This window comes from Cyclopterus lumpus, chromosome 4 (genome assembly GCF_009769545.1).
Source record: "Cyclopterus lumpus isolate fCycLum1 chromosome 4, fCycLum1.pri, whole genome shotgun sequence".
In the NCBI taxonomy this organism is placed as follows: Eukaryota; Metazoa; Chordata; class Actinopteri; order Perciformes; family Cyclopteridae; genus Cyclopterus; species Cyclopterus lumpus.
This window is the reverse complement of record NC_046969.1, coordinates 9,251,126-9,264,995: the sequence shown is the minus strand read 5'-3', so window position 1 is coordinate 9,264,995 and position 13,870 is coordinate 9,251,126. Positions and strand designations below refer to the sequence as shown.

At 43.6% G+C, this 13,870-nt stretch overlaps 1 protein-coding gene across 5 annotated transcripts in view; it reads right to left on the bottom strand.

The window, feature by feature from the left end:
- evi5b (ecotropic viral integration site 5b) overlaps positions 1-13,870 on the bottom strand; it is a 28,023-nt gene that overhangs the window by 12,038 nt on the left and 2,115 nt on the right. For all 5 annotated transcript variants that reach the window (XM_034530653.1, XM_034530654.1, XM_034530656.1 and 2 more), the window contains exons 2-9: positions 9,821-10,053; positions 4,696-4,885; positions 2,116-2,340; positions 1,854-1,928; positions 1,569-1,694; positions 1,116-1,259; positions 480-569; positions 45-142 (exon numbers count right to left, since the gene is read on the bottom strand). In XM_034530653.1, coding sequence (XP_034386544.1) covers positions 45-142; positions 480-569; positions 1,116-1,259; positions 1,569-1,694; positions 1,854-1,928; positions 2,116-2,340; positions 4,696-4,885; positions 9,821-10,053 — 1,181 coding nt within the window. The remainder of the gene's footprint in view (positions 1-44; positions 143-479; positions 570-1,115; positions 1,260-1,568; positions 1,695-1,853; positions 1,929-2,115; positions 2,341-4,695; positions 4,886-9,820; positions 10,054-13,870) is intronic.

The following is a 13,870-nucleotide window of genomic DNA, read 5'->3' as shown; positions in this document are numbered from 1 at the left end:
TTTTTTTTTTTTGGTCGGTGTTGATGGACTTAGAGCTCGCTTACTTTTTCATCTTCTTGGCATTGTATTTAACTTGATAAGCAGCCTGGATGACCTTATCCGGTCCGCTGTCCAGCTGGTGTGGGATGACCCTCTGGAAGTGCTGGGGCACAATAAGGAAACAATATAAGTGACACACACACACACACACACACACACACACACACACACACACACACACACACACACACACACACACACACACACACACACACACACACACACACACACACACACACACACACACACACACACACACACACACACACACACACACACACACACACACACACACACACACACACACACACACACACACACACACACACACACACACACACACACACACACACACACACACACACACACACACACACACACACACACACACACACACCTGAGCTGGTTGATTAGTTACATGGAGGTCACGGCTGATGTACCTGTAACATTCCCTCCATGTCGAGCTGGATGAGTTCGGTCTGGTTCATCTGAAGGATGGCCAGCCCCACGCGGAAAACTATCTCCAGACCCTGAAGAGAGAGATCACCAGTAATCACTGAGGAGTCATCTTTTGAAAACCTCCTTTAAAATGGGTTGAGGATTTAAAATGTATCACAACAGGTCTCAAGGGAGCGATGAACCGACTCACAGCCACTATAAAATGTGGAATGTAGTGTTTCACTTTTCTCCAACAGGTGGTGCTATCGGATAATCTTTCCAGGACAGTAAACTTCATGTAAACTAGAAAGAGGTCTCAAATTAATGGAAGACATGTTAACTTTTAAGTGGAAAAACTTGCCTTTAGTGCAAAGGTTTACTGTTCCTTTTTTAGATTTTAAAACTGCATTTTAAAATCATTTGGTCTGAGGCTGTTAGCCACAGTGACAGTCAGCACAACCGCAGGAAACCGTTACGTCACGAAAACCGTGGACACAAGAGTACAATGCAAGCTGAATAAACAGAACGACAAAACATGCAGAGATACTAATTCTTTACGGAACGATATATGTAAGCAGACAACTTGATATAGTTCAAAGCGGGTGGTTGCTCCTGAGCCGCAGCTCCTTTAATCTGACCTCGCACATGAAGATGTCAAAGATCCGTGTGGCGACGGGCAGAGGGAAGGAGGTGAGGAAGATGGTGAGGAACCAGGAGGAGGCATACATGGACGTGTGAAAGCTCTGAGACTGGAAATGCATGTGAAGCTCCGGGAGTTGTTCCTGCGAGACAATAAATAAATAAAAATGGATTCACACCATTGCCACTCTCCCAGAGAATTAAATTATAGGTAAAGATGTTAGTTTATCTGCCACCGTGGCAGATAGATTTCCTTATCTTAAAAATAATCATTCTTAAATTAAGGTTACATGATGTATTCCATAAGTCTACTGACTTAGTGTTTATCATTCAACATAGATTTTCAGGCGCGGCAGACAAAAACCTTGAGTGGCCGTTAGAAATGTTGAGCGACCTGCCACCGTGGCACTGTGCACTATACATGACTACCGTCATGAGAATGAGGCGTCTACCTGGATCATATACTCAAACTGGTACATGCAGAGTCCCAGCTCAGCCATGCTGGGTTTGAAGAGCTCTCGTAATCTGTAGTCTTGCATCAACTTCACGAACACGCAGAAAGCCTCCTCTTCTGGCATCTAGAAAGAAAAATAGGAGTAATAACAACAACAACAACAACAGGATGAAATCAAACCTCAAATTGGTCCGTTACTCACAAAACCCCGGCAAACTGTTTGCTGGGAGCCGGTGAATCAGTGTGTTTGTTTATGTGCGTGTGGTGAAGACGGGATCATTACCTGCATGAGCAGCAGTCCCACAATGAATGCACTCCCTTGGCAATAGCCGACCTCACGGTCAACCAGAGAATATGCCTGAGGTAACAGATTAGCTTGGGATGAGTCTCGGTGATGGCTGGACACACTTCATTATACTGTACTCAGTTAAAAAAAACAATAGTTTTGATAGGACTCACTGTTAAATACCTCCATTTGTAATCTCGACACAGTCTTATCAGTTAATCTGCATACGACCAGGTTCAACAACACAAACGTGACCTGCCTTCATGACGTTGAAGAGCACCTCCTGGCCCAAGCTGTCTTTCTCCTTGAAGAAATCGTGTTCAGGGTAGGTGCGCGCAATGTCCCTGCGAATCAGCTTCTCGTAGGGTGATGTCATCTTCAGGAGTTCGGAGTACTGATCCTTGATGGGCATGTTCTGGGCGTTGCACAACAACTGCCACACTATCGCCCGAAAGTGGTGAGGAATCCCTCCCTTAACAAGATCCTGTGGAAACGGAAAAGAATAGATACTTTGTGAAATTGACAATAATTTAGCTGTTTTTTGTTGGTTTTAAAAGCGTTTATGAGGAATGTAAAAGAGCATTTGGGGGTTGTCTTTGTTCTTTTTTTATGTGTACAACAGTGTGAGAGAGTAAGAAAAACACATCGGCTTCATGTGGTGAAAAAGAACAGACACTTCTTACAACAGGATACAGCGATGGGCATTTCAGCACAGTGTGCATCTCATAACAAAACCATTTCCACCGGCAAATGCAATCTCGTCAGTGAGGCACTTTGTCGAGGGATCCGTTTCCATATATTACTGCTGATACAATTTGATTAAGCAATTTCCTGTGCTGACAGGGAACACTGGTCTTTGCTGTGTGTGTGTGTGTGTGTGTGTGTGTGTGTGTGTGTGTGTGTGTGTGTGTGTGTGTGTGTGTGTGTGTGTGTGTGGATGGATGTGGACACACATCTGGTCAGTCCAGGGTGCATCAGGGGCAGAGGTCCACCCACACAGGCTTTCAGCTGGGGAACCCTCTTGCCTCTCAGAGGCCAGACAAGACAAGCCAGGCTTTGTGCCGGAACAATGCAGCGTCTCATGTCTTCACTGTGTCGGACCAAAAGCTGCTTTCTGAGGCTCTCCAATACGTTAACCCCCCTTTGTCGGTTCTCATCAATGCTCTTTGACAGGCTTCAACATCTTCAATGTTTTCAATGTTCAACTCATTTGGTGTAGATGTGCAGGAAACTACATCACATTGAACCATTTCCCCGAATGAAATTTCTCTTCAGCTGCTGTGGGTTATGAAAACATGAACACATCAGGCTTTTTTGCTGACAAGAGCAGAAAAGCGCTTTGCGTAACAGAGTCAGTCTCTCTCTGTAAACCGATGGGGGAAGAAAAAGTACATTTTGTGGAGGCCTCAGCACTTATGATTAACGCCTCAGTCGAGACGCAACCATCTGGTCATCACTACTTCTGTTAAATCACATAATAACACCCGTGCATGTTCACAGGTCCTGCCCAACACTTCCCCATTTACGCACACAGTGCGTGGCAAGAAAAACAGAAACCCTGCCCATCTCATTTGCATCCATCAATGGGTTCATGCAACATCGACTCCATGTCAACACTTGTTTTCTTCTTCATGTAAACGGATTACAGAAAATCGTCTTTCATTCGACCGACTATGAGAAAGGCATAATCATCGTCGACGATGACGCAGTTTTAAGTGTCCCCCTGACTGGCGAGTGGCTGGGTGTAATTCAAAGCAATGAATGGACTAAAAAAGTGTACTCCCCTTAGTTTGCCGTGACCTTAATGACCTGGTCACGGTTACAGCTGTACGTAAGAAAACTACAAGCTCCTCGCTGAGTCCCGTAACGTCTATCTGTTATCAGAATGTTAGCCAACAAAGCACCGAACAGGGTTGTCTATTGTTCCACTGTCCTACATGTGCAGTTTAAATCAAAAACTGCCATCGACAGCGACCGGGCATGGGATTATCACAAGACCGTACGAGAGTAACGCGAGGATCAAGCAACCTAATATTAGCTGCAAATGTCAAGAACTAAAATAACAACTTCAAGCACACCGAGAACAAAGATAGCCTCGGAAATTATTTCTGGACTGAGTAAACACTTGCACAGATACGGCCATTGTGGCACTCGGAGCCTGATACGAATGCCTGTGAAACGTGTGCATCCCAAGAGTGGCCGTGTAGCCTAGATTTTAAGTTTCTTGCAGAGTTTAAAGCCATTTCCATTAGGGCTGCCGCTAAAGACTATTTTTCTATCGATTAATGAATTGACTGTTAATCTGAACGGTTAATTCTCCCCCCAAAAAAAACCTAATTGACCATTTAATTTAGGTTCATTATATTCTGAGAAACTGAGGGGGGTGGGGGGGCAGGGTGCCGTTCATCTGCCCACACTGCAGCGACACAGAGTGGCATCTTATTCAATGTTGTTTCGAAAGCAGCAGGCAGACACTTTATGGTGTTAAGAGAGGATTTAACAGTTATAAAAGGACAAAAGATCTATATATTTTTTTATATGTGTCGGTTTAAAAAATTGATTTTGAAGAATTTCCATTATCGATTATGCAGACTAGTCACGGCAGCCCTCATTTGCATCCAGAGTATCAATGGGAACATTTATTTGGGACCTGGAATGCCGTTATTCTGACAATTATCCCCCAAAAAAAGAAAACTGAAAAAAACTCATCACTAAAATACATTTACGAAATGGCAGCTCTATGATGGTCTTAACCTTGTTTTCAGCCGACAGGTCAAATGTGTCTCAGTAAGCTCCTAAAGCAGTCGGGCTTCGGTAAGCTCTTAAGCACCGGTCTCACCTTGAGCTGCTTCTCCTTCTTCTTGCGCACCTCTTCCCACTCGTTGACGATTCGCCCCCAGAGGATCCACGAGTCCTCCTCCAGGTGCGAGAGGTTGGAGGAGGCGGAGGAGCTGGACACCAGGGAGGAGCCGCTGTTTCGCCTGGAGCCGTTCATGGAGCGCAGCGACTTGCTGTCCGTCTCCAGCAGCCTGTGGGGAAGGACGGGCCGTTAACGCTCTGCACGGACAGAATATGGATGTTTAATCAACAAGAAGTGCTTGTTTTAATCATTTAACAAAACCTAAATGTCGGACCCTATTCAAGAATACATAGTCAGTATTTAAAAAGAAATAAAAACACATTTAGTCTTTTGCCTGAGTAACACAACAGGCTCTCGATACAACCAATCACCTGCATTGTTTTACTCTTTTACAACTGCAAGACACTGACTAAGTTAATATGTTGCTGTATTATTGTCCCTGTTGGTACATGGAAGTCAGTATCCGAAGAAATTTAAATCAAATTCAATCAATGCCAGAACAACATTGTCAACATCTTAAGAAATAAGGGTGTAGAGTCCTAGTTGGAGCATCCCGGTGGCCAAGTGGCATCACCCCATATTTTCTGCTGTCAATTGCCCAACAAAGACAAAATAGCATGTAATAAGATAGATTTTCTATATTTTCTATTGGCAAACAGCAGCCCTTCAGGTCAAAGTAGCAAAAAAGCAGTGCTAGACAATCTTCCAGCTGTTATTTGCAGCAAACAGACAAACCACATCCAGTGTTTAAAATCCCGCACACATTTCAAAGGTCCAGTGCTAAAAATGGGAGACCTTATTTAAAAAAGCCACTTCACCCTGACGCATTACAGCATTGTGACACCATCACTGGTAAAACTTTGAAACAGCTTCATTAACGGCAATCAGCCGTCACAATACGATTAAAAAGGGAGAATTTTCAGCCCCCTAAATCCTCTTATTCAGAATGTCACAAGAACTGGCCGGGTACTAACATTAAAAACAACATACACACATTGACTGCAGAAAAGGGTAAAAGGTAAACACATGTTGGTACTCGTTCAAATTCTACTCGCAACCGCTTTAAGTGGCTTATAAAGAAAACTACAGGTCTGTTATAAAAGCAAGCAATAAATATTGGAGGTCAGTAAAATATTCATTTCAATCATGACAAGCTCAAGCAGGTTAATCTTGTACTGTATCACTTATCAGTTTGTCGCTGGAGTTACTGACAAGAGTGACCCAATCAAAGATCAATGTGCGTAGAAAAACAAGCTGGTCTTCTTGCCAATCTGGAGCTCGCGACAGACACACAAAAGGCTCAGACACCTGATCTCGAAGAAGAAAAAGAAGAAGAAGCCTGGGCCTCCACACTGGAGCCTGTGATGTCACTGAAGGTGCTGCCAGGGTTACGGCCAAATGTGGGTTGCGTGGGCGCAATGTGTACGGCTGGAACAGACCAGCCTGCAGCGGAGCTCCTTCACTTGTGTGCAGCTGCAACGGAGAGCTAAAAAGGTGAATAAAAAGAAACACCTTGCAGCCAGAATATGGCAGGAATTTCCTGCCGTTTGGGTCCAGTCGGTCACAAATGCTCGTACACATGAACCTGAACAAACTTGCACCTCTGCTAATAATTCACCAGTAGTCAAACACAAGTCTAGCTTTACAAATAGAAATAGCAAAAACACCTCAGCAAATTAGTTGTCGTCGAGCAATATGCAATAAGCCTTAAAAATACTGTTAGCCTTACCAAGATAAATTCATGACATACTCAATTCATGACATACTCTTCATGTCATGGCTTCTAAGAATGCTGGAGCAACGGCTCGTCACCGATGGGACTTCCTAGTCTGTGTGACGGCACTGAACGAACGCTCGGGGCCTTTTATCTGCTCTGCAGGGTACAAAGGCCTCTGCAAACACACAAACACCCAGTAAGCCAGTGCAGGATGTGTATCTGGAACATGCATATGAATACCAAAGTCCTCCCTCCCGGTGTTGCACTCGTCAACACTACACGAGACCTAGCAGGTTTGGCAGGTATAAGTGTGTCGCGTCAGATGAAAACACACAATCAATCGGAAGAAAAGCACGGCAGCTGCGCAATGTGTCTTGTTAAAGGGCCCCCGCTGTGTGTTGGGGTGGAGGCAGGGGTCAAAGGGCACAACGAGCCCCAATCGACAACACAACTTCTGTTTCCCAGATGGGAGTCTGTCCATTAAGGGAATTTGGTAGATAATGAAACAAACGAAACTGGTGAGGTTTGATCTCCCGCAATGGGTGGGGGTGGGAAGGGGGAGACATCCCAAAGTATCACTTGGCATTCTGGAGCAGTAGCTGTGGTGGGAGTACCCATGAGTCACCGACCTCTGCATTCAAACAAGAGCGCTGCTGTCTTCTTCACTGGAGTTGACTGTGACACAATCGCAAACTCTGGACGGCGCGCTTGGTTTCCATGCTGACACGGGGAGCTCCAGCCATGGGCGAGAGTCCCGGCGGAGGAAGAATTCACAAAGCTGCCAATGGAGGGGCGTTGAGTCACCTCTTCAACAGCACTCGAATGCGGTGCGAACAATAAAGCACGTCAGGGACGGCACAGAGGATACATCTTAACTTACAAAAGATTTGTACGGTTCAATGTGCGGCCATTGTTACCGATTACTGCCAAAAATCAGATGTGCCCACATATCTGATACAGTGCAGAGTTGCAGGAAATCTGCAATAAATAAAGAGCTCTACAACTAAGCATGCTATGATGTAGATTGGTGGAGATATTACCAGTTTCATGCAAAGGAGGCTCTGACACAACAGCTTCTGGCTCTTGTTCCAAGAGGCAGGTTTACTGACTTATCTGGTCAACTTGCAGTAGGAAAAGCAGAAGTCGCCTGAGATCCGGGCCTGTTCTTGGTTTTAATTTGTACACTGCAGACAATACAGAAAACCCTCTTTTTGTAACTAGAGTTAGAAAAGAGTTGGTAAACAAATTGTGTGAATAAAGCCAAAAAACAAGCAGATCTGGCTCGACATCACGCAGAGTTTAAATGCCAAGTAAGAAGAAAGGAAGCAGCTAAACCGACTCACTTCTTATCCATTTTGGAATTACAATACAAATATCAAACCACCACTCTGCATACAATAGTCCAGAATATCAACAAGTAACAAGAACTCAAATGTCCAAACGTATTTTCCTCTTTCACTGCCTCTATAACCCACAGGTTGTGCAGTCTACCACCCACATCTTACCCTTTATACATCTCGCCCCAGGTGCTGTTGAGGCGTAGGAAGAGACGGTCTAAAATGAGGCTGGAGCCAAAAATCACACACACACACACACACACACACACACAAAGCTTCACTTCGGTCCAGGTCAAACTGGGTAAAACACCTGGAAACCAGCAAATAACTGACAAACAAAGTAATTTCAAAACCTGCCTTTATGTGCGAAGAGCACACAATGACAAAAGATGCGTGCGCATCCCCCCTCCCCCGAGGGAAAAAAAACCCACAAAACGTTCTCAACAAACTAAACTAAACTAGCTAAACCTCCCCAAAAAAATCCTCCAAAACTTGACAAACTCAAGATTTTTCTTTTTTCTTTCTTTAGCTAGTTGGCAAGTCCCAACCTGCTGGGCGTCACTCTCCTGTCGGTATGTGTGCAGATATGATCAGGAGGGGGATGGTGGGGATGTGCAGAATCAGTCTACGGCAGTCAAAGAATGAGGCAAAGAGAAAATAATAGCAACATAAAACAACAAAGAATACTCACTTGAAAATGTGAATACAAATGTGATAAAACATTCAAATATTTGAAGCCAATTTTTATATAACTTTATATAATACAGTTTTAAAAGATGCCAGTATTATAATTAATAATCCAAATAATTAATTTAAACATCACTGTAGACCAACAGCAATTGTACATCCTGAGGAAGTTGAACTTGTAATAGGAGGGCGAGTGTGCACTCTATCCTCTTTATGTACAGTCTGAGCTCCTTCCCAACGTCTCTCACGGGCCAGGTCATAAAAGGTCAAACTTGTTAAGTCCTGTGCCATCAGCTTGCTAAATTCACATATGTGCCGAACCCGTGATGTGTGGTGGGTCCGAACACCACTATTAAATATATATTTTAAGTTCAGATGTTTTATTATGACTGGAAACCCTTCATGTACAATACTTTTCAAACGTACGTCATTTCATTCATTCCCTTCACAAGTTCAATGTATCTCGTCTAAGCAACAAGCAATAAATCCAAAATGTGTTTTAACAAAGAATATCGTCCCGATACTGACTTAGGCCATATCCACACTACCACGTTTTCATTTTCAAAACACCTATCTTTGTTGATGAGGTCTTAGCAGTCACGACATGTCCTTCCCTGATTCGCCAACGCCCCTATCACATGACCCTTTTCATGGAAGAAAACAAACCGCCAGTGATTTATTTCATCAAGGATGACAATGTTACTTGCTTTGTTGTCTATACTAGCAGCTGTTGTGCAGTTAAATTCTGCAATCTGATCCCTGTTTACACTGTCACGCGCATGCCCAGTGTACGTGAATGGTCATGCGGTTTCAAAAGGTTTCCGTGGGGACGAGGGTCATTTCGAAAACGACAGAGATCGTTTTTTTATTTTAAAACTAAAATTAGTTTGTGTTGATGTAGCCTTAAATAGCTGGGTCAGGTATCGATGACAATTGCCCAACGGTATCAGACACCATTATTTTAATCATAACAAGTGAGTACATTTGTATTTATTTGTTACATTTTGTTTTGCAAAGTTAAGAATGCAATGTTTAAATCAAGCTTGATGTTGCCTTCCACATACAAGAATGATCCCAGCCTCTTCCAGAGTGAGGCATACAGACTCTTAAATAAACACCGGTGCCGATCAGTACTCGGTATCGGAGGCGGGGCTTGAAAAGTTGGTTAATAAGTGAATCCCTAATTTGTATTGTTTTAAACAATCCAAAAAAGCAGCTTGAATGCCAATAAGCCAGCCTGTGTTCTCCATCTCTGTGGAACTAACGAGTGAAGACGCCGTATCAAACCCGTGGAGATCTGCTACAGCTACAGCTCACAAACTGTTTGACGGGCAGGAGAAGCGTAAGAGACGGACTTGCTCACCTGTTCTGCTGCTCGAGCTTGGCGAGCAGCTCCACATCGTCAGGACTGAGCTGCGCCGGCGAGGACGGCGAGAGGGCGGGCGAGGACAGAGACGTAGAAGAGGAGGTGGCGGTGGTCTGCAGGGACGTGGGCGTGGCCACCTGGCTAGCCATCTGACTGACCGTGTGGGACACCGAGTTCTTCACCCATGAGAGAGTAGAACTCAGCTTACCAGCAACCTTGTCTGTCGCCACCTGCAGGGGACAAATTCAGCAATGACACCTCAGCAATAACATGTTGGCTGTATTTTTATTTTTAAATATAATTAAAAAATTTTATTGGGGGTGGGGGGGGGGGGCATTTTTGCATTTTCCCTCCGCTTCACAGGGCGGTCTAACCTGACAACTTCTTAACTTCTCTCTGCGTCAGCTGGGTTTCGCTTACAATCAAACCCAATTTAAATATCTATTTAAACATAATATCTGGCAGAACCATGAAAGAAAAAGTCCCACCATTCTTATCTTGCAGCTACTGAACATCATAACATCCAACACCTTTTGAGTGCTTCATTATTAGTTTTGTTAGAGGTGCACCGGTAGGTCAGTGTCGTCTTGATCAATACAACCGCAGAGTTTTCAACTTAGTGTTAGCAAATGAATGTCTCGCTTTCTGATACCAAGATTAATATTTTTAGTGACTTGCTGATTCAATGTATAGTTTTGGGTGATGGATTGAGTGTTAATCAATAATCATTCTGTCAATTGACTCAATTTCAAAAGTGAGCTAATTTATGAAGATTATTATCCAACATGATTTACATTTCTTTACCTTTAACTTCTACCAATACTCTGAAATATTACATGTGATCCACTGGAGTGTACTTCTTGTGTTGTGCACAACAGGCCACATCACCACCATACGCAGGCCTGAAGTCTGTCAGTGTTACAATAACCTACTGCCGACATGTGACACACACAGTAATGACAAAAGCAAGCCAAATTGCAGAGAAGTACTTGGATTGACGCTCAGCTGTGGCCAATCTACTGTCCACATAAACAGAGTCTAGGGAGAGGATGTGAGTACCTGATGCACAATAACGACAGCTGAATGCAGGGAATCGTCTAGACACTCCTACCTGCTATTCCAAATAACCGCCGTTCAGCTGCTTACATACTCCATGAGGAAATCCAGTCTGTACTTATTCAGAGAAAACCACGCATAAAAATTTGAAACGTAAGTCACAACTTCTACCCGGACGGAAATCCACTCCTCAGACCTTCGGCCGGTCTACCGACGCCCTGCTCTGTAGTCATATACTGATCACACTGTCAGGAAGGGTCAAAGTGCTCCACTAAAGATTATAGGACTTCTTTCAGTCTCCTGCTGAAATCAATGTACAACAGGTAGTGGTCAGCAAAAAAAAAAAGAAACTCAATCTGAAATTCACCTGGAAAATAAGATTTATATATATATCTTTTTTTGTTTTGTAGATACTGTATATTACATTACATATTCTAGGTGTTGCCTGTGCCTAGTCCAGTCTGAAATGGAGAGAAAACAGGAAGCCAGAAACCTGAATTGTTTTCATAACAACACCCTGTTCCTGAGCGTTCACTGTGGGGGGCATATTTACTGACCTTCATCGACACTATGACATGACAGGCAGCTAAACTAACAGATCCACATCGTGGAGATCCAACAGGTTGGCTGCATTTAATGAGCCTGGCCAGATGATACCATGAGGACAACTAGGCCATAGACGGCAACACTCGCTTTGTAGGAAAGAGGATATTAAGAGCAACAAAGGTCTGTGGAATATGCATATAGATATTTTTTTATTACAAGAAATATATACATATCAAAAATCAGTGGAAGACAAGGCAGTGAGCCTTGAGTATTGTTATCATTATGTCACTGTAATTGTATTGTGGGATTGTATTACATATTTTGTCAATAAAAACAAATTGAGCCAAGTTTCTTCCTTGATTTCTGAAAATGTTCCGGTCCAGTTGGACTTACAGATATAACATGTTCTCGATCGCTGTCTCACACATCAACTAGTAATATAATCAGACAATTCAAACTGGGATTTATCCAAATGACAGATGATATCTGTCTATGTCACTGTGATAGGATATTGTATTACATTATTTGTAAGAATCAGCAATGTTGGTGGTATATGGGAACATTAATAAAAAAGCTTGTGTTTCTTTGCACCCTATACCACTCTATGATTGTGACTCATTGAGCCAGGCCAGCGTTGTGTCTGTAATCGTTCTCTTTGAAATCAAAGAAGAAGATGTAAGAGCATGAGGTTTCTTCACGGACTAATTCACAACTAACTGTGGAGAGAACAGATGAACCATGTAGAGGTAAGGCCTGGACCTGGCCTGGTTTATGTGTGCTCTTATTAGGGCTGATTAACGATGTACCTCATGAACGAACCCTATTTCCCTATTTATAAAACCTTGCGGGGAGGGAAAAACAAAAAATGCCAGTGTGCCTTATTTACAGCAGACTAAAAATTACCTGAAAACTGAATTCAGGGACCAAAATATGAGCAACCAAAACATCTACTTAATCAGGAGGACGGGGAGGCCATGCTTTGAGAGACGTCCAGGTGGCAACATATTCCTTCTAGCAAACTGAAGCAAGGCATCCCTATGAATCCTGGATACAGGAGATTGTTCCTGCTTTTGTTTGCCAAAGAACTCAAAGGGGAGCCGAGACGCAGCGTGCATAGCTAATGAACCACACAGCAAGGCAGGAAGAAAACCTTGGCGAGAACAACTTCAAGACGATTGGGGAACTGAGAAAGACCGACGGCAGAACAGAGAAGCGTTTCCTTTCTTCCAATTCAAAATGCACAGCACCCAACAGAAAGCTCACCGCGCTGTCAGAACCGGACCAGGTCAAAAGGGACTGTTGCAAACTCTTCTGCCACGGCGAATGTAAAAGTATATGCGGTGGGGGTTTTAACGTCGTCATCTGACACACGCATGCAATAACACCCACAAATAATATTTAGCCGTGGTTAGTTCATTCTGTGGGAGTGACTGCTCGCATCAATCTAACACACAGACTGCTCGGCTGTGAATGTGTGTGCAGACTCCACTGTCTACATCAGTGACTGGCATACGGTCTTCCAGACTACGTCTACATCCCTGCGATGGGTCCATGCGTGGCATTGCTTGAGAAGCTCACCTCTTTCACTTGTACTCATTTTTGTTCGACAGATGCCTCGACAGTCACAGTTCTCCGTTTGTGAGATCTTCCAAAATAACACTACTGAAAAGTAGAAACAGTATAAAGGTACAAAAGAGTAAAGCTTGTGAAGGTTTCTGCCGCAGCTACATGGCCATCTCTCGTCTCACAGGCACGAAAAAACAAGCAAGTGAGTAGGAGGTGTTAGTTACAAAAGCATCTGGGCATGACCTCCCAGGAAACTCATTTTACACCGATAGAAGTGTCACTACACATGATAAGGTCATTCCCTATGAGGAAATCCTGATGACAGAAATAGATTTAAATGAAATCACCCAGGTTTTATTGGAGGGTTTAAATTAACAGAGAACTTTTCTACTCCATCTCCTGTTAGCTATAGTGATACAATGTGGTTTCACGCCTCTGAGCTCATGAAAAAAGATTGAGATTTAAGGTGAGGAATCAGATGTCAGTTTAACATTTAATGGAGGATGTAGTTGGCCTGGGTCTGGCTCTGCATATCAATATAGCCCACATCCAATTTCCCCAGTTTGCTGGATCGACATGCTGTGAGAAGTACAGTCTACTGAGAGATATACAGTGTTCCAGTCATGATCATCAAGTTCACCAAAAGACTTTTCCACAACAGCGTCAGCGGGAACGTTTCCTTTCCTCTCACAACCTCATCCTCACATTTTAAAAAGGTGGTAAACTAAATATCTGGCCACACAGCCGCCTTGTTGTTGTTGTAACTTGCAAGTCACTTCTCTGCAGTCTGAGTTAAATATAACTTCGGCTTGAACACAGCCGATGCCTCCGCTGAGCAGTTTTAAATCATGTTGCTTGGGCTACACACGATGCCTCCCC